A 22,514-nucleotide genomic window follows, 5' to 3' on the forward strand; every position below is an offset into this window, starting at 1 on the left:
CATCACAATTAAGTTTCGCTGAAGCGGTCAGCTGCAAAAACAAGCAACATATTTCGGTAAACATCCATTCGCGACTCGGGCGATGTGTGCTCAAACGCAGATGTACAAGTATTACAATCATATTTCAGAAAACAAGGCACTTACCGCTATATATCCACACGTAGAGACGACTAAAACAGCATAGAAATCCTGCACGATGCAACTAGCAGCAAAAATCAAAAAAGACTGACGGTTAAGTTTTTAATACTTCCTTTTTTGTTATATACACCCATTATAGCTGCGTTTCATTTTCCAGCGCCGCGTAAGATGCTTGCGTTTCTGATCAATTTTGTTCGGTTGATGCTGGTGTCGTTGGACTGTTCCTCTCTCAGGCTTAAGATTTGCATGAATGCCTTGATTTACTGAAATGATTACGTCAACTGCCCTGTCAACGCCGTGAATGACGGGCAGTCTGGCCAATAAGAATGAAGTATTGTGTGAGCAATGCGTCGTGTAGCCAATAAGAATGAAGTATTGTGTGAGCATTGCGTCGTGTAGCCAATAAGAATGAGGTATTGTGTGAGCGTTGCGTCGTGTAGCCAATAAGAATGAGGTATTGTGTGAGCGTTGCGTCGTGTAGCCAATAAGAATGAAGTATTGTGTGAGCATTGCGTCGTGTAGCCAATAAGAATGAGGTATTGTGTGAGCGTTGCGTCGTGTAGCCAATAAGAATGAGGTATTGTGTGAGCGTTGCGTCGTGTAGCCAATAAGAATGAAGTATTGTGTGAGCAATGCGTCGTGTAGCCAATAAGAATGAAGTATTGTGTGAGCATTGCGTCGTGTAGCCAATAAGAATGCTCGAGAAACTAAGGTGGGCTAGGCAGCTGTGACGCAATACTGCAGGGTCGCTTACGATCAGCTGTGGCGTGGCATCGGACTGCAAAACAGTGAACGGCGCCGCCTAGCAGAGACATGGATAAAACAAGGCCAGCCTATAATTTAAACCCTAACTTCAAAATTAACAAATAGAACCGTGTAGAATTCTAAATTGCTGCCATATAATTAATGTGGTTGTCTCAGTGTTCATTCTAAATATAATTACACTATTAATGTTCTAAAATTGTCATGATGAGATCCTCTTAAAATACACAAAACAATAAAAAGGCAATTTACTGAGGGCAATAAAAATAAAAGCTGCTTCAAAATACACCATATTTAAAATGCCTTCTATCATAGTACATAATTATATAATGTTTTATTTTATAATGTGGCTAGATTAAATTGTGATCAGGACTATTATTGTTGACTGCTACTAAAACCATATTTTTACTTGAAATAAACTTTAACAAAAAAAAAAACTTTCTGATAGATTTAAGTAACATTTTTTCAGCATTTCTCATTTTCATTTAACTTGATGTAAATAAAAAATAGAAATATAAACATTTAAAAATAAAATAATGACACAAACAAAATGACTAAAACTTGAATATATATATTTATATAGAATATACATACAAACAAAACAAATAAGTTCAGAAAGTAAGTTATGTGTAATAAAATGGAATGACACAGGGAAAACTATTGAACACATGAAAAAAGGGAGGTGCAAAAAGGCATAGAAAGCCAATCAGTAATTAGAAAGCAATCCTACCCCTTGCCAGTGGAAATTAATATTAGCTGCTTCAGTCCCAGCACCTACCAGGGGCTTGTTTCATAAAACAAATTTACCAAACTTACAAACCTGGCTTAATTAGTTATTAAACAGGCCCTATGATGATAAAGATGAAATAAGGGTGGATATTTCAGCAAGACAATAATCCTAAACACACAGCCAAGGAAACTCTCAATTGGTTTCAGAGAAAGCAAATAAAGCTGCTAGAATGGCCCAGCCAATCACCTCACTTGAATCCAATAGAAAATCTATGGAAAGACCTAAAGATCAGAGTTCATAGAAGAGGCCCATATAACCTTCAACATTTGAAGACTGTTGGTGTGTTTGTAGAAGAATGGGCCAAAATCACACCTGAGCAATGCATGCAACTAGTTTTTCCATACAGGAGGCATCTTGAAGCTGTCGTTACCAAAAAAGGCTTTTGTTTGAAGTGTTAAATACATTACCGTAAGTGTGTTCAATAGTTTTTCCCTGTATCTTTCCATTTTATTACACATAACTTAATTTCTGAACTTGCTTTGTTTTCTTTGCATGTATGGATTACTTGGGTTGTTGTTACCAACATCTAGTGAAAAAGTCAATGTATGAATGTCAACAGCACCTTTAGAAATATATTAACTGAGAAAAACGGTGATGTGTTCAATACTTATTTTACCCGCTGTCTATACGTATATATGTAATATTTAAAAACAATAACATATTGTAGAATTATACAAACACACTGCCATCTATGAAATAATTGAAATATATTTAATAAACTTAAATATTGTAATCTATACCTACTTGCCAATGTTTTGCTAAACATGTGGATGATGAATTGAACAAAAGTCAGGAAGAGTGAAAAGAAGTGCAACAGCTGTCATTGTGTGTGCATTACCATTTATTACAGTTCAAAGAGCTGGGTCCAAAAGAAGTTTGTAGCAAAGGAAGCAAATTCCTGTACAGATAAACCCTTTAAGTCACTGGAAAAACTCTTAATTTACGCTTAAGTCCAACAACTGGGGTTAATAGTAATAACAAGAGATGATAAACCTTTATGATCCAAAAAATGTTGGAGAACAGAACCAAAAACATGATGTACTGGCATTCTTATGGACGATCATGTTACAACACAGCTTCACATTCTTTGATTTGATCCTGTGTTTGAGCTCCGATTCAGATTTTAGTCAAAACGGTGTACATGTGAGATTTCTATGCAAACCAACTAAATTCTAATACAGAGTCAATCATCATCTGATGCTCCACTGGTATGTTTCCATCAATTCACACCAACATCTATTGTATTTTCTACAAGACAGTCTAGAGCTTGTTAATTTGATTATTTAAAATATGTTGTATTCCTCCAAACATATAAAATAAACCACAGGTTTGTGACTGTAACATGTCTACAGCCAATGTGTTGTCATTCTACTGAGTGTAAAAATGGAAATACTGGTGTTACTTAACATTCTTTGCAAACATGAAATGGATCCCCTTCCTCAATGTTTTCCCTTACCATCAGAAGCACTAAAATGCATTCATGAGGACAACAAAAACAAAACAGGAAACAATTTCTTTATATCCAAATGTGTTAACTTTGGGGTGTGAGACTGTGTGCCCTTACAGACTGGTATGTATGCAGACATACAAATTCAAAATCAAAATGTTTCAAAAGTCTAAACTTTATTATGTTTCAATTTAGAACCATGAGCCTTTCAGACAGTGGCTCGATAAAGGGGGGAAATTAATTTGGGTACTGTCATTTTTTTCCCTCTTTCTCCACTCTTCAGTTCACTTCCAGCGTGGTGAAAACATTTAAACTGCAGGGCAAGCTTGGCTCACTGAGAAAACTCAAACACGGCCACTCTGCTTCCCTCTCATCCAGGCCTGGATACGCTCCTTCAGCTCTGGGACTGTGGAGAGAGGGAAAAGCATTGAGTCAGCGTTACACAGGCTAACAATTAAAAAAAAGAAAAGACAAGTCACAGAGTACATTTGGCAACAGTGCTGAAAGGCAGCTCGTACAGTCTTTGTAAAGCTGTGTGTGGTGGGTACCTGGTTCCAGCATGCTCTCGGTGAGAGGCTGTCTGTTGAAGGGGTCAGTGGGAGAGTTCAGGAGGTGTCGCAGAATGATGGCTCGATCCATGATGTTGCCAGAGGGAAGTTGCACGGGATCAGTCATGAGAGTGTCCATCAGTGGGTCTGTTTAGATAGGATGTCAACGTTACTTACTCCAATCAACTATAAAAACTATTAAATTTGTAGCTACACTACTGTTCAAAACATTTTTGAATTAACACTTACTTGCTGCAAGGATGCATTGCATGTGATCAAAAGACCTTTACAATGCTACAGAAAAATTCTATTTCAAATTAAAATGCTGTTGAACTTTCTATTAATCAAGGTTTCTCCAAAAATATTAAGCAGTGTATTAGAATGATTTCTGAAGGATCATGTGACACTGAAGACTGGAGTAATGGCTGATAAAAATTCAGCGTTGCCATCACATTAATAAATTACATTTTAAAATATATTCCAATTAAAAAGCTGCTCACTTAAATTAGAATATCATCTCATAATATTACTGTTTTGTATTTTAAGCAAATAAAGGCAGCTTTGGTGAGCATGAGAGACTTCTTTTAGAAAGAAAAAAATCTTACCAAACCTTAAACTTTTGAGCAGTAGTGTATGACAAACAATATAATGTAAAACAGCTCAAGACTTGATGACTCTCACCTTTAAACTCATCTGGGGCGTCGCTGTAATCCATCTCAGACTGAGAATTGCGGGCTACTATCTCCTCCACCTTTTCCAACAGCAGTTTGAATTTCTCAATAGCAATGGTGGATTTTATGCCTGCTTTTCTCATTTTTGAAATTACCTCCTCAAACAGCTCTCTGCTGTATGACCGCTAAAAGTGAGAGAGACAAAAAAAAAAAACAAGTTATCCCATGTTTTTCTTGCAATACAATTAAGCACCAAACAGCATGCTCTTGGTGAGCAAATACAGACCTGGTCATCTGCAATGGCTTTAGCAAATCGGGCACAGTCCAGCTGCAGATAAATGTCAGTGAGCTGATCCAGGAGCTTCTTTGGCTCAAAACCATATTTCTCTGGGTTTTCCACCTTCAAGTCTCGACATTTCGGCCCGCATAACTGCTGCAGGTTATAATTCAACATGGCAGCCAGACGAGGACCCAGTTCCTGTTCAATACAAAAGAAAATACATGCGTCATCATAACAAGGAACATTATCATTTTTGTGCATCTTCAACAATCTACTAATATGGTATTTGCTCTGTTAGTGTCATTAAAAGTGCCCTCTCACACCTCTGAATAAACTCAAAGTTCTGACCCTAGCAGCAGCTCAATTTTCCCTGAAGACTATAAATACCTGCAGAGAGCAGGAGATTCATTTACAGGCAAGCAGCAGATTACAATCCTCATGCTTTTTCCTATTAACCAAACTAAATTACTAAGACTTGTAGGAGCTTCCTTAAATGGATTTCTTTGTTGTGTTTTGAAATGTTATATTTCTACAACTGTCTGCTTGTATAGGTTTACTAAAGGCTTCTATAACAACCTGTTCAGCTGCTCCTATACTACTGTTTAAAAGTCTGATGCCATTAAGATGCCTTGGTGAGCATAAAAAACTTTTTTTCAAAAATATTTACCGTCCCCAAACTTTTAAACATCATCATAATGTCACAATATGTTTTTTGTTTCTGTACTCACAGGCCTGAGGAAGGGCTTCTGGACCTGTTTGGTGAGGATATGGAACATATCCACTGTCTCTGTTGCTAAAGCCAGGTACGATCGTGATACTCTCTCATCCTGAGTCAGCTGGGACTGTCGGCTCTGCTGCTGCTCCTGAGGATCAGAACATTTCACATGAAATTAGATCTGATTGGAACTGGAGAGCAAAAAGTGTTAATGCAAGTAGAAACAGTCCTGCACAACCATTCCCTTTAAAAGTCACTCCCCTTCCTTTTAGCCTTAAAGCTAATGCTTTTTTCCCCCCTGGCACAATAGTGCATTATATCCATTACATATAATGCAGTTTGAAGGGTAGGTAATTGGATTATTGGTAAAGTTGTGATACAGTATGTGCTGACCCTGGGCAGCTGGTCCCATTGCTCTTTATTCTTCATCTCCTCCTGGATCTCATGGATGCGTTTCAGAGACTCCAAACTCTCGTCCAGCAGAAAAGTTGTATCGTTAATTAGCATGTTGATGTAGCGCACAAACTGTTTGCCAGAGCTGCAGAGAGAGAAAAAAGATATGATTAATATATATATGCATAAAATAAATACATAAACATTTAACAAAACATTTTACACAGAAACAAAAATGTAAAATAAATTAGACAATAAATAATAAAAACAACAAATACATTTGAAACATTTTTCAAAATAGTGTTCAATCAATATGGGTTTCTCAGTAGCTGATACGCAACATGATCATTTAATTTAAATTTACACAAATGCTGAATTAATATAATACTTATTTAACACCGTATGAACTATGGTGAACTCACTTGAACTCCTCCAGGAAGGTGCCTTGGTGGTTAATGTTTTGCCATAGGCTTTTGAATATGGTGCTGATGTGGTAACGGATTGTGAACTTGTCATAGAACTCGCTTGTGGCTCCAGTGTGCTCCACATCTAAGAAAACACATCAATTTAGCATAAACTAATCAAAATGCATAGAACAGACTTAACATATTTTAGACCTCTTTTTACCGGTGTAAAACTTCATGAGTGCTGGCACAAGCTGATTGACAGACAGTGGGTGGTTCTCCATAATCTCAAAGAAACGCTGAGTGCGCGGCTGCACCGCAGGATTGGTGACGAACAGCACTTCCACCAGCTTGGCAATCAAGTATGGGTTCTTTATGTAATTCTGACTGCAAATGAAGACCACCAGGAAGATCACAATGTCTTCAGTGCACGGCTCATAGAGAACCTGTGGAGAGTACCTAAAAAAAAAAAAAAAAAAAAAAAAAAAAACCAGAAAAAAAAAGTCAAATTCCACTAAAACTAAATTTGGATTGTAACACTATAATGTGCCTATTTCAGCACTGTCATAAACTTACTGCACAATAAAAAGCAAGAACTCAGCCACATCTTCAATGTAAAACTCCGGCAGTGCTGCAAAGCTTTTGGGGATTTCTAGGTTCAGAGGCAGGGTTACGCTGAAAGGTGATAAAAGACAGGAAATCAGAAAAAAACAGAACCATCTTGACTAGAACTTGATTAAAAGAATGTAAGGTGTCTCTGAAGAGGAGATGTTAAGTAAACTGACTGTGGGTAGGCAGGCTCCACCATACGCAAGATGAGCTGGATGACCATACTGAAGAACTGCAGACATCTGCGCAGCAGGTTCTCGTCCAGCAGCCCTGCGTCTGCGCAGGCTTTAGAGCGCACCAGTTTCTGTCAACACAAAGATTTACTTAATACTGTTTGTATATATACTGTAAATATATGTAGGAAAGTCAAAAGAGTGTATTAAGACAAGGATGAGATGACAGAGTTATGCAGTTAATTTGATGATTATTGTTATTGATTATTATTATCAACGTGGAGAGGAGAAGGGGTGGGATTAAATAAGCTTATGCTTCTTCCTACTCCTTTTTGGGCATGTATAAATTAAAATTATTTCGTATTGTATTGTTTTGGCTATTTATTTACATGTTCAAAATAAACGTTTCAATTAATCAATCAACATATATTCTATATTCTCACATATATTCTATATATACAAAGTATTCATTTTAGGCTAATTAAATATTCACAGTTTAGCAATGACAGTGACAAAGTCTGAATTTATTTGATAAAAAATATAGTAAAAAACTGAAATATTTTGAAAACGACTTAAATTTGATTTCTAATTCAACATTTTAAAATGGCAAATCTGAATTTTCTTCTGTGTGACATGCTTAAGAGAAATCCTTCTAAAATGCTGATTTGGTGCTCAACAAACATTTCTTATTATGATTACTATATTAACAGCTGTGCTGCTTAATATTTTTATGGAAACCATGATACATTTTCTCAGGATTTTTTGCTGAATAGAAAGTTCAAAGGCAAAGCATTTATTTGAAAAAGAGATATTCTTAACGTTTTATTTTTTATAACATCAGAAATGATCAATTAATAATATGGATTTCTTTCAAAAACAAATCTTACTGAGCCCAAACTTTTGAACAATAGTGTAAGTAAATGCGCTGTTCAGTACTTTAAAGCTAATACTAAAGGCTAATAGAAGCTCTTTTTGCACAGGGCAAAGATCCGACTAATAATCAATACTGGAATCATAGGTTACTTTCATTATCTGTTAAATCAATTAGCTGTTGCTGCCTTAATCTCAACAATAGAAATAGCTTTCTCAAGCATAGTAATATATAGCTACTATTTTAAGAAATCAGAGCTGGCACACTTTCCATGTGTTTTTTCCAGAACTGAAGCATGTAAAAACCTTTATAAACAAGTCATTTTTTATTAATAAAGGATAACAGCATTCACCTTCAGCTGTGTTTTACATCTCTTCAGCATCTCCCGATGACGACTTGCCAACGGGGAATCCTTCCACTGGTTCTCACTGTTCTTCAGCTCTTCCACAGTTCTGTAACACACACACATAGTCAGCCTTGTGCAAATTACCTCTTTTGACAGCTTAAAAAAAAAAGAAAAAAAAAAAAAAAACATCCACAGAGAGTATAATTGGCCCATCTAAGTGTTATACATGCTGCCGACTGCAGGGGTCACTATGGTTCTGATCTGCCAGGCATCATGAGGCCGATAAACAATGCAAGCTGCCTTCTATCTGAATGTGAAGGACTTGAATCACTGCCACTGATGTAGCACTAACACATGAGCTGATAATTCTGGCATTATGGACTAAAATGACTTTAGAGCTGCTCTACAATGGGACTGCAAGAAAATACCTTCTACAAGAGGCACTGGGACAGGACAGGATTAGCCCGCCTCATCAGAAAGAGATTAAGGGCTTTTTCACAAAGCATGACAAAGAACATCATATCTATGATGGGCTATCTGACCTAAGCGATGAGTAATGCAAGATGTTCCACTTTGAGAATCACCTTAACTAGCTAATCTTCTTACTTTATTGCCCTTTTGTACTAGTGCAGACTTCACAGTGTGGACCGTTACTCAACAAATTGTTTGTTTTTACGGCTGAATCTGTGCAAAGCACCTGTTCAGATCCCTGATGGCCCTCAGCCTCCGTATGTAGCGCCGACAGCACGGGAGGATGGACAGATGATGTACGTGTAGCGTTAAGAAGAAGCACTCTGTAGGGAACTTGGGCTCTGAGAACTTGGACGGGTCATCATCTGTGGAGGAATGGAAGGAACAGTAAATGGCTTGTCTGAAGTCAAACTGAGCGTCTAAAGCGATTTGTCTGTCCCAGAACAGAGCCCACACTCACGCAGCTCAGAGAGCCAGCTCTTCAGGTCCTCCATCGTGGCTTTGAGCCGGGTCTCTTCTGTGCTGACATTCAGCCGACACTTGGGGTGGAAGATGTAGAAAGGATCCACTGTTTCCAGCTTGATCTTCATACTGAGTTGCTGCAGCACCCACAGGAAGTTCATCATGAAGCCGTCTGTGGACACCAGCTTATCATCAGTCTAAAGAGAGAAAGGAGGAAAAAAAACAATCATAATATATTGCAGGTATTTTTGCAGTAAAGTTTTTTTAATAGCGTGACATTTTTGTCCCACTAATTTACATTCACTAAGAAACTGTCACCATTAATACCTCGATAAGATGGGCATTTTAAAAGAAGCACATACTTGAGCAGACATACCTGCATTTGAGCCTTCTTCACATTACGATTCACTAGAGCTGCCATGTAGCTCAAAGCTGCTTCCCTTGTCTCTCCGTTCAACAAGATGTTGTGCAGGATTTTAAACAGATCTCCCTGGAAATCAGCACACACTCAGAATTACAAAATATTTCACTAAATCTCATTTCAGCGTTCTGTCTATTTATTTTGGATGTTCATTTATGCTGAATGTTTTGATGTCCATTTATTTTTATTTGGAGTAATTGGAATAATAACTTGAATAATTGAATGCATCACATTAACTCTTGATGGTTTTATTGACAGGACTCTTGATGGTTTTATGGCTTATCATGTTTGTTTTTTTCCCTGAATGTGCCTTTATATGAATCAGAATGCATGAAACAGTAGCAGAACCACTGTATTTTAATCATGATCCTAACAAACATGCTATATTTAGCATGAGCAGTTTTTGATGTAAATTGGATTGTATAATTTCAAAGTCTGAAGCCAAAACAGAATGATCTGACCTTAGTTTTGTGAAATTTGCTACATAAAACATCTGCAGGAAACAGAAACAGCACATGGGCTGAATGAGAACGCAAATTCAGTCTCTGACAGCAGGTGGCGCTTATGGAACAGCAGCTATACAGCGTTTCCTATGGTTACTGCTGTAAACAAACCAGAGCTGTGCGTTTAAATACTACATCAATATGCATTGGTTTATTTGCCCAGCTAAAGAATTAGTTAATTAATTTGGGAAAAAATCTAACGGATTTCATAGGGCCCTACATTAGAGAGGACATGTAACCCCATAATAAATTCTTATCTAAAAAGTTGCAACTTAACAATAAATGCACATTTTTAATCATTCCCGATTACGTGAAATTATACTTTTATAATCATATAAGAAAGACCAAAAACTGAAGCCTCCACTTGTACCCCTGCTCTATAAAAAGAATATTCCCTCAATATTGAAGCAGCTCATTAAAAATCTATGAGCATGTGATATGATGGCCGCTCACCCTCGCAGACTCCAGATAATGCTGCAGTGACTGGCTGACCACACGGGTGTTCTCCATAGTGATGGCAGGGCCTGAGAAGTACTTGTCTCCCACTTTAGTCTACAGAACAGCAAAACAAACATAAAAATAAACCACTTTCCCGTCACCATTCATCAATGCTTTACTTTGTATTAGTTTTAAGGAGTAAAATGACTTACGTCATCCTCAGCAAACACAGAAAGACTGAAGAACGCTCCAAGGAAGGAGAGTCTTTGAATTTCTCTTCCTGTCCCAGGACTGAGAGGGTCAGGACACCACAATGGCAGAGAGGTGATCTAAAAATACACGCAGACAATATTAACAGTGAACTGCATACCCTGACTGACTTGAATTCGTAAGCTCCTACAAAACCTACCAAATTGCATACAGGGTGAGTCTTCCCAAACTTGATTTCACAGAGCTCAGCCAAAGCCTGTAAATCAATAAAATTTCAGGCACAGACACAAAATAAATGCCTAGATACCTAACAGTGTTCATATATAAATCAATGGAGCTTGTTTGGTCCTAACATGCCTTATAATACAGTCTTATTATGCTTTTAAAAGAAGAATAAACAGTCTCTTACCATCAGAGGGAACTTGAAGTTGTCACTGTCAAAAGAACATTCTTTTACAGCTAAAGCGAGCCCTTGAAGAATGGGAACGAAGATCTGAAAGACAAACAACACTGATCAAATCAAGACAAAAGTTCCACACCTTTTCCATGAACTAACTTGACTTGGCCATTTTGGAAAGACATTCAAACAGCTGACCCCAAGGCAATTTTTAGTTGATGCATTACAACTTAACAGCTTGAAAAAAAAAGTTTGAATTTATTTTCAAAAGTACTGTATTCCTGTGATGGCCATTATTCCAGTCCTCAGTGTCACATGATCCTTCAGAAATGCTTTGGTGCTCATATAACATTTATTTTTATTACTAATTGCAACCGTGATTTTTTTTCTTCTTCAAATACTCTTTGATGAATAGAAAATTCAAAAGAACATTTATTTGACAGAAATCTTGTAAAATAATGTTTGTTTTTTGTATTATAAATGTACTCACTGTCACTTTTGATCAATTTAATGCATTACTGCTGAATAAAAGTATTAATTTCTTACTGAATCTAAATTTTTGAACAGTAGTGCATCTATATTTATCATTCAAAATCTAATACTTAATATTTCCGTGCAATTTTTGCTTCTAAAGTGTGCTTGTGCCATCTTTCTTTATGAAATGCTGATATTTTTAATGTCTAATGTGCAATGTCTAAAGTGTCCAAACTGGAACCTCAAAACTCAATGTGGGATAAATAATACTGAGCCATTCTTACTAAAAACAAACAAATGAACCACTAAAAAAATATGTTTAATACCACTAGGAGTTTGGCATCAATAATAAAGACCCCTTGAGCTTCAAAAGTAATTTGACGCAGCATGCAGTCTGTCTCCGTAATCTGCTGCAACTCCCACCTGTTTAAACACCTCCTCCTCCTGGTGAGTCATGCGGACCAACTCCTGGATGAAGCCGTACGGAAGGTTCCGGCATAGCATGTAGGGAACCAGCAGGGAGGGCTGTAGAGGGGCCCTATTTAAGGGCAAAGAGAAAGAAAGGGGGTGCCAATCTCATTCAAAATGTATTACACTTGTGTGCATTCAAACTGACCGATAACATCACAACAAATTCAAACTAGGTCCGTTTTCACGCTATGGAGCTTGATTCTGCTCTCCTTCCTCGCAGGTCTCTTTTCACATTGTTTGTCTGCATTGTCAATGCGAGTACTAGCAGCAGATCATGTTTAATGTTTTGTAGCCAAGCAACGAATGTAGAGGAGAAAGCTTAACACATACAGAATGAAGCTGCTTCCTGAAGCCAATTTCTGCATAAACAGGCAGCTATCAAAAATGCTTTATACTTTAAGAGACATATTATAGCGTTTCACTTGCACAAACTGTGTAGGACTGCAAAATTTGCAAAAATAATAATAAAAATGAAAAACTAAATTCCAAAGGTCAAACACTTGGTTCCACTAAGAGCTCTAATGTGAAAATGCCTTCAAAAAACCTTTAAAATGCATTGAAAAAGGCTGCTGTAACTGACCTGGGCTGTGTGAGGGAACCTTGAAGCACTAGTGCAGCATGGGAAATGCACTGGGAACGAATGTTGCTGAGCAGCTGACTGAAAGCTGGTTGGCTGCACATCTGAAAAATAAAAGCATATGAATAACATGACCAAACATAGTGTCTGAACATAGACCAAATACCCGAATCTTGAATCTCTTAGTTGATTATAATAAGAGCATCGTGTCTACTGTAGACAGGGTGATAAATTAGAACAACATGAAAGACTCATGCCAAAGAGGGAATTACCCTAGGCTTGACAAGATATGTCTTTCACTTTCACCTGGCTCAACACCTCCACCTCTGTTCTGACCAACTGACAAATGTCTTCAGATGAATGGCTAAAGTAATGAGTTACTTTCTTGTAATGCTTGTTATACCGGAACATAATTATATTGCCTGAGTACAGAATTAATATTGTAGAAATGCTTCTATAGTGTTTATCAGCAGCTACCTTTGGGGCCTTCCTCTCTTCCATTCCCACACTGTCAAAACGCTCGATGAGGTAGTTGAGCATCTCCGTCTCTTTACAGGACTCTATGGTAAAGCGGTCACTACCTGAGCCACAAGACATCCCCCCACCGGATGCACCCAGGCTAGAGAGAGAGAAAGAGAGAGTTATGAGAGATAAGTACCACAAGAGGGTTGCAGAGTGTAGATGAACCTTCTGGGGAAAAACCCAAACTGAGTAAATAACTAAAACCACATAGCTTTAGCCACCAAGGAGATGTCTTTCATAATTAAAATGTTTCCCTTTTTCTCGAGCCACCAAGCATTCAAAATAATTATCTTTGGAACAGCTATGAAATCAGATATAAAAAAGGTTTATTTTCCATTTCAAGCAATGGTTAGAACAAACCTGCCCCACAACGCAAGCTGCGTTTGGTGATCAGACGCATATCCCACCCATTTTACATTACTGTTCAAAAGTTTGAGGTTAGTAAGAGTTTTAAAAATATATATTTTATTCAAGAAAGACATTAAATGGATCAAAATCAATGTATCATGGTTTCCACAAAAAAATATTAAACAGCATAACTGTTTTCAACATTGATAACAATTAGCTATGTTTCTTGAGCACCAAATCATCATATTAGAATGATTTCTGAAGGATCATGAGACACTGAAGGCTGGAATAAATTACATTTTAAAATATATCAAAATAGAAAAAATTAATTGAAATAATATTTCACAATATTACAGTGTACTATGGAAGCCCATTTCTGCCACATAATCAGAAATGAAAAAATATTTTAAATCTCACAATTTAAAAAACATTCTCCCAAATGTGAGATTACATCTCACAATTCTGACTTTCTCAGAATTGTGAGATATAAACTCGCAATTGTGAGTTATAAAGTCCAATTTTGAAGGAAAAAAGACTGGCTAGTTTCTTACAACTGCAAGTTCATCTCTCAAAATTCTGACTTTATAACCCACAATTCTGTGTTATAAAGTCAGAACTGCTAGATATTAACTCCCAATTCTGAAGAAAAGTCACAATAGTGAAATATAAACTCAATTCGGAGAAAAAAATTTTGAATTGCGAGTTCATAATTGAGACTTCATAACACGCAACTGCAACTTTATACCACACAATTGTGAGTTTATATCTCGCATTTCTCAGAATTTTGAGATATAAACTCACAATTGCGAGAAAATGTCAGAATTGTGAGATACAATGCAATTAACTTTTTAGTTTTTTTTTATTCAGTGGTGGAAACGGGCGGGTGGAAAAGTAAATGCAGTCTGGGTGAGCATTAGAGACATCTTATCGACCCCAAAAATTTTCAATGGTAGCTTACATGTACAAAAGTCTCCAACAGGACAAATTTAGCATTTTACACTTACTATACAAATTTAAATATTTTATTATATTCTCATGATTTTTTCCTGGCTTGAGAGAAAAAAAAAAAAGGAAAAAAAAAAAAAAAAAAAAGATATTTCCAGGTTTTCACATGAATGCATAAATATACAAAATATGATAGGGTGACATGCATTTCTAACTACCTACGACTGATTCGGGTGACTGGAACACAAAACGTTTTGGAATCAGTTTACACCTGTATTTAGCACCGACCATTTGTCACTATATCCCTTGAGACAGATATTACTACCATGAGTAAATGACGGCAAAACGTATGACAAGAGGACAACAAAAGCAGGTCTCGAATACTTGAGACAGCATGCATTAGTGAACTCTAGGGTGAGACAACACTCCACAGCAGGCTTCTGGCTCTCATTAGTTCTGTTACACAGTCAGCTAGTATTATCCGATCGCTCGACAATCAGTCCTCCACCAACACTGTTATCCAGCACACACGTCCTGTTTCAAGGTCTGCTGGCTCACATTTCTGCCGTGAGCTAAATGGGTCTAAAAAATCCTAGACCAATGAACAAGATTTGAGCTGACAGCAAAGCTCTGTCCACAGAAAAGCTGAATTTGTCAATCTGATTAGATCACATAATCAAAGTCCACTATTTGCTGTCATTCTTTTTGCCCGTTGCAGTGCCAAAATTGGCCACAGCGGGCTGTTGTTAGTGGCCAGGCAGCACGCTGAAGCATGCAACACACGTTGGCACTGATACCTGGACCCAAACTGAACCCTTGAAAAATCCTCCTCTTCCTCCAGCTCTTCATCACTGCTGTCCTGAGGCAAGTCGGACAGGGCGAAGAAGAGGAGGGAGAAAGGGCTGGTGTGGCAGCGGTGTGTGAATGGAAGCAGACAGATAGACTGAATAAAAACACAAAGACTACAAAAATACAACTTCACATCTAAAAGGGTGTAAAAGGTACCTAGAGGGCATCTGGGCAGCTAGCGCAGTCCTTCTGGCCATAGTGCTGGGAGAGCCGGGGAGGATGGGAAAAGGCATGGAGGTGTGGGTGCTATGGTGTCTGGGGGAAGGGCTGGAGGGTATACCTGAACTTGTAGGGGGGGTAAGCATACCAGATGGAGTAGATCTGGGACTTGGGCTTATGGGGATGGACAAGCTAAGGGAGTAGGGCCTGTATCTCTGGGAGATGGGCAGAGGGGCAGATGGAGAGGGAAGTGGAAGGCTGGTGGGAGGGTGAGAGACAGGAGGACTTGGGGGAACCGGGAGAGCGGCTGCAGAAGCCAGTGGGACAGATGGAGCACTCATTCTGGCAGAGCTCAGAGCGAGTGGGTTTGGGCTACAACCGTAAAGACTGAAAACAACAAAGACATTGATGAAAATGAAGGTGGAAACACAGGAGGAGGAAGAAATTTAAGGAGAAATCAAGAATGTGAGACGAAGGGGTGTAGGTGGATGTGTGCACTGGTGGCCAAAAGTTTGGAATTAAGATTTTTTTTTTTTTAATAAGTCTCTTCTGCTCACGATGGCTGCATTTTTTGTTAAAAACACAGTAAAAATGGCAATATTGTGAAATTACTACAATTTATAATAACCGTTTTGAATACATTTGAAATGTAATTCATTTTTGTGATGGCAAATCTAAATTTTTAGCAGTCATTACTGCTGAATTCGGTGTCATACAAATCGAGAATCATTCTAATATGCAGAATATGGTGCTCAAGAAACATCTTATTTTTATCAATGTTGAAATGTTTTGCTGACCAATAATAACTGAGCACCAAATCAGCATATTTGAATGATTTCTGAAGGATCATGTGACACTGAAGACTGGAGTAATGGCCTCTGATTTCAGCTTTGCCATCACTGGAATTAATTACACTTTAGAATATATTAAAATAGAAAAGAGTTTAGAATATTTCTGTTTATACTGTATATTGTAAAATACATTCTAATAAATGCAGTCTTGGTGAGCATAAGAGACTTCTTTCAAAATCATTTTTAAAAACTCTTAATTAGTCCAAACGTTTGGGCACCAGTGTAGGTGGATACAAAATTCCTTTTAAAAGGAGAGTTTGTTAGCTATCACACTTGCCTGGAAAGAGAGCTGGCACCGAATGAACCAGCGCAGGGCATCATGGGACTGCCACTCTGGCTGGAGGGTGGGACGAGAGTCAGGTGACAGTCCGGGGATCTGGCAGCGTTAATTGGCTGAGATGTGGCGGTCAAGCTGGCGAATGGGTTACAGTCACGTGATCGGGTGGACATCATTAAAGCCTCCATTAAAATCTGTCCAATCAGGTCTTTGAAGTCAGAGTAAACTAGAAGAAGAAAGCACAGTGCTATTCAATTCCAGAGAAATCTGAATTCTCTGTCTTACACCCTATATTGCTTTGTCCATACCATTCCTAGGGTTCTTCTGGAATTCAGCAGCAAGTGAGGGGAGGAAGATGACATCACGGTCCTGCTCCTTCCAAGAGATACGCAAGACCTTACAGATTAGGTGCAAAGCCTGCTCTTCAGAGACGTCAGAACTGGATGAAGAATCCTGCTAAACATTAATTCAGCACGTCACTTACAAATACTTTAGATTAGTTGTTTTCAAACTTTGTGACCCGACCCCATTGTCCAACACATTGTTTATTGGTATCAGCTGATATTGGATATTGCAAAAATAGAGAAAATGATCATGCACTTTTAGATTATTAAAAACACTAATACCCTGTTAAACGTTTTTTTTTTTTTTGACAAATAGTATAACAATTTAATATGCAACTTATCCATTATAGGTCATTAAATAAAAATAAATATATTTTTATTAGTGCATCTGGTTACCTTTTCAGCCAGGTTCCCTTTCTCTCTGCGATCACTGTCTTCCACCTCCATATTCTCAATTCCTGAGTCCACATCTACTTGGGACATGCTGTAGACCACAAAGAAGAGATCTAGCTCAAGTAGCAGTGCAACTCTTAAACTATCAAACAAAATAACTTTAGCACTGTATGTTATAAAGGTACAATGGAAAGATTCATTCATTCATATAAAGGTACAATGGAAGATACAAAAACTTTGTAGCTAATGATAGAGAGGGTTAACTTAATATATAAAGTTCAAGCTGTATATCTTTATATGCACTTCAGAAATTATGTGGCTGGAGTACAAAAGCATTTGCAATCCAACAGTAGAGAGATTCTGCAGATTAAAGAGACTACTTGAAGTGAGATACAATACTTCATCTCCAGCACAATCTCAGTTTGAGCTGTTACGTCATGCTCTATTTTTGATTAGGAGTGCAGAGAGGACAAAGGTCCACGGCTGTCTCTCACCTCTTCTCGCAGGAGGCTGTGTCAATGTCCATGCTCTGGGAGCGGGACAGGGATTGGGACTGCGTCTCCAGACTGTTAGATGGAGAGCTGGAGAGAGAGCTGACCCCTTCACTGCTCTGGCTGCGGTAAGCAACCCCTACGGCAATGGAAAGCACAAAAGGAAGCACTGTGTTTGAGTATGAACCTGCTGATTTTGTCATGGAAGAAATTGGCTAAGCTGTAATCAAGCTCAAGAAAAACGTTCTAAAACATTCATGGCTGGTATACAAACCATATAGTTAAAGTTTAACAAAAGAACATTAATTTTGAGCAATCTAAATCTCACTAAATCGTCCAAGGTTTGCCAATACTTGTCTGGAAATCTGGACCTCTTTTATCCAGAAAATAAGCAGAGTTAGAGGGGGAAAAAACTACATCTACATCAGCAATTCTTGAAGCACATATCAGTGCAGCACAGTGAATCAAAGTAAATTTTAAATAAATATATTAAATTAATCAGTGGCATCATTAGGATCCTTATTATTTTCATTAAGAAATAAAATGGGTTATTAGGTAATAATACTCAAATTAATATTCTGGCCAAATTATGCAGCCCTAAAACAAGTACAACAAACCTGGATTTTTTCTTTTTATACAATTTTAACTCGCATGTGTAAATTTTATCAGGAAAAAAAACATGCAATTATCTTTTTTTCCCACACTCATCTGTCAATTTTACAGGCAAAATTTAGTCACTTCAACAGAATTCACACTTTCAAGAATTTTGTATCAGGACAAAAGACTTCCTCAGATGGCCTTTGCATCACCTTCGGGTTGGTCAAGTGAATTTTGCCATGTTGACCAGCAGAAAGTTGCTTGGTTTGAAAGCGTCTTCTGTGTCATACATATTAACAATGGACATTTTTTTTAAATCTGCAAATTTTCCATAAAATTTTGCTAATATTTCAATGCAATATTAACATGCTTATGCCGTTTATAAAACTGCAATGCAAGAACACGGTTAAAGAAACACAGAAAGGCATGAATGCTCATAATTCAATATGCAAATCTGTGTTATAGAGACAACCAATTATAATTAAAAATTAAATTGATGTCGGTTAATATGGTCCATATAAGTCAATAAGAGATTTTCAAAACTGCATTTCAGTATTCATAAGAAATATTATGTTTAAAAAAGATAATTAACTAAAATAATTAACAAGAAAATACACAGTCTCTAAGTGGTTTGGGATGTATTACATCCAGTCAATTATTACATGGGGTTAAAGGTCAACAACAGACCTAATCAGAATGTTTAAAGGATATTAATAGATGAATGAATGCACTGGACCTGGTTTCTGTCTTATGATTGATTTCATACCAATGCTGTACGTTCCAGAAAGAAGCTACAACAAAGAGCAGACTTGTGCTAGAACAGCTTTTTCATGTAACTGTGGATATTATGTGCTCAAAGACCAAGAATAATGTGTGGTAGTGGGCACAGGACATCGTTGACAACATACACCAGCTCAAAACACTTATTCAATCCGCTATTTTAGTTTAGCAAGGCTCCAAGGTAATTAAGTATGCAATCTTAAAGACTTTTACTGAAACTGTTTTGATCAAATGTGTGACACAAACTAAAATGAATGTACAAGAGAATAAGAAACAAATTAGCATCATCCAAAATCAACCAATATATCTTAATTTGAATGTGATGTTTTCTGTCTCAATATATAACAGCATGAAATTACAGAAGTTTCATAGATTATCTACAGGACAATAAAAGACCGAAGGTCCTTAGACTGTTAAAATGAAACTAAAAGAGAAACTCTACCACATGGCACACTGACATTTAATAAATAAAGGGGACTACGGCACAACAAGAACAAAACAGTCACCAGCCTTGCCTGTCTATGTGCCCTTATTTAAACCCTGGCCAAGGCTGTGCCACCTCCATGACTGTGCAATTTTTCCACGGCAAGAAAAAACACTGATCAAAAAGTCTTTAAATCAAGGCCATTGATTCAATCGCTATAGTCAAGTACAACAGCTAATGCTATCTAGCTTGAGTATTAAAGCTTCATCCACACAAGATTACAAATTGGCCACTTAGACCCTCAATATTATTACATTGGTCATTTTATCCTCAACATTTTACTACTCACATCTGTCAGCTCAAATGCACTGTCCCCATAAAATACCCAATATTTACAATTAATAACATTGAATGGAATGAATGGGAGAATGCAGGAGAGCTGCCTGCATCCTAGTGGATAACTCTGTATAAAACTGCATTTATTGATCCAGTCAGGTGCAATATAAAAATCACGTTTCATGCCTGCAAAATTTCCCCTGAACACAAAGGCTGCATCTGAAAGCAAACAATCTGCTTTGCATTTGTAAAAATTAAAATAAGGAAAATTCCCGTGTTCTGAAAGACTATAACATTTTATTCTCTCAAATATACAGTACCTTTTAAAAGTTTGGGATCAATAATAGTAATGCTTGTGTGTCAGTAACACTTTTAATCAATTCAATGCATCCTCGCTGAACGTCTTTTAAAGATAAAGTCAACACAGCACTTACCCGAGGCCCCCATAGGAGAAGTGGCAGGGGTGACATTTTGGGCATTTAGGCCAAGAGAGTGAGATGGAGCTGGTGGGACAGGCTGTGATGAGGCCCCGGAGGGCCCTGGCAAGGGTCCTGGGGGAGTTTCTCTCTGTGGGGATGTCAAAGGGGTGCTGGGCTGTGACGTCTGCCCTCCGGCTAACCGGGCTAGTCGCCTTCTACGGATCTAAACAAGGCAGATTAATTACAATTTAATCTAATTACAAATCAATAATGAGCAATAGTTTACAGTCTGATGACATTAACTGCTCTTAGTTGATAAACACAAGGACAGACCTTTAAAAGCAAAGAGGGAATTTATACCATTTCACACGTTTTTAAGGCAAACAGTAGAATGTATTTAAAGTCCTAAAGCTGTCATTATTTTAAGCAGTAACGAATCAGCTCCACACAGCTGAGCGAGTCATTTGAGATGGAGAAGGCCTCAGCTTCCACAGCAAATACTGTCAGTGAAATGGCAAGGACGTAAAAAATGCATGACTTGAATGAATCAAAATTGAAAAAAAACAGGTAAAAACCAGTTTGATTTAGCAAAGGATGTTGCACCTCAGTTCACAGACATAATGCTTCTGCAACTCATATTCAGATTTACATGGAATAGCTAAAATGGTATCTAACACAGAATAAATTCAATTGTAAATCAATATCACAGCTTATTTTGAAAATGTATATCAGCTCTGGCTGAAATTAAGACCCAAGGTAAATGGCTGACATTCATGATTTCCAAATCAAAATTGTTTAACCTATCTATTTTGTATATTTATTATCTATTTTAATCAAATTATTGACAATTAGTTTAAATTAATATAAGACAGCTGATGAAAAACAGCTTGAACCATCTTAAGATGGTTTGCTGGTTTTTAGCTGGTCTGCCAGCCAGACTGGTTTAAGATGTTTTTCAGGTCAGAGCTGGGCAGAGTTTGGTCTTAACTTACAGCAGAATAAATAAACACAAAGCCCTGACTGTAAATACACACCAGTGTCATGCAGCAAAATCCACCAGTGCCAAATATCAATATCCAAAACCTGAAACCAAGGGATAAAATGCACTTACAATAAATTTGACCATAAAATATTGCGTTTTTTTAGTTAAAGCAAAGGTTTTAAGCTTCAACAGCTGACCCCTTGATAAATACACTGACCTGACGCCTGACAAAAGCTTGTTGCGCATGATTTCAGTTTCTAAACCAGGTGCCATTTAATCAAATGCATACCCTTGTGAAAGGTAGCCTTGATTGCACATTTTATTACGACTGTAAGTTAAACTGACCAAACACCTGGTCCAAAATGATTTTTATTTCTTCACACGACAGTCTTTCAGCCATTTTGGATTCCCAGTGAAGAAAATCTAAACAAAATAAATTTAAACTTGTCAACTGGTTACACGCTTCCCAGCGACTGACAACGATAAGGATGTTATTTTAATTGTGAAAATAAAAAAAATAAGAAAAAAGCAAATGATCGAGACTAGTGGCAGATGCAGCTTATCAAACGTATCACTTGCTAACGAGCTGACTGAAAATAACCTCCATATTCTCCTCTATATCGGCGCTTAAGTGGCTAAAAATGAGATTCATAACATAGCCTCATATTTCCAAGCGAAATAAATTTAATCTGGATATACTGAGCTGTTGATTAGCCGGTGTCCTGTTAGCTTATCCCATCATTACTGCGATTGAAAAAGAAGGTGACAATGACAAATGCACAAAAACACAACAGTCATGCCATAACAGAAGCAGTTTCGACTGGAAAAACACTAAACTGTGTGAAAATAGCCTTACCTCTTCAGGACTGAGCTGCTCCATTGCCTTTCTTTTAATTTTCAGCTTAAGTTGCTAGCCAGTCAGCTAGCTTCCTTATAAACACCAAAAGTGCATAGTCTGAACCATAAAACAAATATCAGTGAGCTGTGATTGTCTAATTTAAATCTTTATATTAAAACATCAAACGCGCGTGGCTGATTTTTTTCCGATCGGGAAGGGTTATCTTCGTTTCTGTAAAGAATGAAACAAACACAAAAGTATTATTCGTCAAAACACCGACGCGGCCATTTTGGATCTGGAGTCACGTGACGCGAGATCAACACATTCCAGGCTGCGGCAGATCAGGAAACTGATTTCTCTGCTGAGGCGACCTCAAGAGACTTGTTTT

At 37.5% G+C, this 22,514-nt stretch overlaps 2 protein-coding genes across 8 annotated transcripts in view; both read right to left on the bottom strand.

The window, feature by feature from the left end:
- Nucleotides 1-444, bottom strand: part of LOC306860834 (kinesin-like protein KIF1B) — a 72,281-nt gene extending 71,837 nt beyond the window's left edge. For all 3 annotated transcript variants that reach the window (XM_079402781.1, XM_079402783.1, XM_079402782.1), the window contains exon 1: nucleotides 145-444. The gene's annotated coding sequence lies outside the window, so the exon portion shown is untranslated. The remainder of the gene's footprint in view (nucleotides 1-144) is intronic.
- A 2,067-nt stretch (nucleotides 445-2,511) lies between these two features.
- On the bottom strand, nucleotides 2,512-22,423 carry LOC306860416 (ubiquitin conjugation factor E4 B-like). Of its 5 annotated transcripts, none has more exons than XM_079402119.1 (29): nucleotides 22,145-22,423; nucleotides 20,322-20,529; nucleotides 17,754-17,889; nucleotides 17,263-17,350; nucleotides 16,831-16,975; nucleotides 16,523-16,748; nucleotides 15,392-15,781; nucleotides 15,184-15,288; nucleotides 13,049-13,190; nucleotides 12,575-12,675; nucleotides 11,947-12,061; nucleotides 11,062-11,145; nucleotides 10,852-10,908; nucleotides 10,655-10,771; nucleotides 10,458-10,556; nucleotides 9,457-9,570; nucleotides 9,079-9,277; nucleotides 8,845-8,983; nucleotides 8,154-8,253; nucleotides 6,934-7,061; nucleotides 6,725-6,823; nucleotides 6,372-6,607; nucleotides 6,167-6,293; nucleotides 5,745-5,889; nucleotides 5,365-5,499; nucleotides 4,643-4,834; nucleotides 4,367-4,541; nucleotides 3,686-3,832; nucleotides 2,512-3,543 (listed from the first exon to the last, which is right to left on the bottom strand). In XM_079402119.1, the coding sequence occupies exons 1-29, from the start codon at nucleotides 22,166-22,168 to the stop codon at nucleotides 3,482-3,484; spliced, it is 4,035 nt and encodes a 1,344-aa protein (XP_079258245.1). In that variant the 5' UTR covers nucleotides 22,169-22,423; the 3' UTR covers nucleotides 2,512-3,481. The 5 variants fall into 5 exon arrangements, with proteins under 5 accessions (XP_079258245.1, XP_079258244.1, XP_079258246.1 ...); XM_079402118.1 differs by having other exon boundaries at nucleotides 16,831-16,978; XM_079402120.1 differs by lacking the exon at nucleotides 15,184-15,288 and having other exon boundaries at nucleotides 16,831-16,978.
- Nucleotides 22,424-22,514: the final 91 nt, after the last annotated feature.

The sequence above is a fragment of the Barbus barbus genome (assembly GCF_936440315.1).
Source record: "Barbus barbus genome assembly, chromosome: 41".
NCBI lineage: Eukaryota > Metazoa > Chordata > Actinopteri > Cypriniformes > Cyprinidae > Barbus > Barbus barbus.

Bases quoted from the DNA above. Each gene is read 5' to 3' on its own strand.
- LOC306860416 (XM_079402118.1), bottom strand. From the start codon at position 22,168: ATGGAGCAGCTCAGTCCTGAAGAG. The intron at 10,909-11,061 runs GTAAGAGACTGT...ATTGATTTACAG, and splicing joins ACTTCAAGTTCCCTCTGATG to GCTTTGGCTGAGCTCTGTGA. The intron at 4,835-5,364 runs GTGAGTACAGAA...TGTATTGAACAG, and splicing joins AGAAGCCCTTCCTCAGGCCT to GAACTGGGTCCTCGTCTGGC.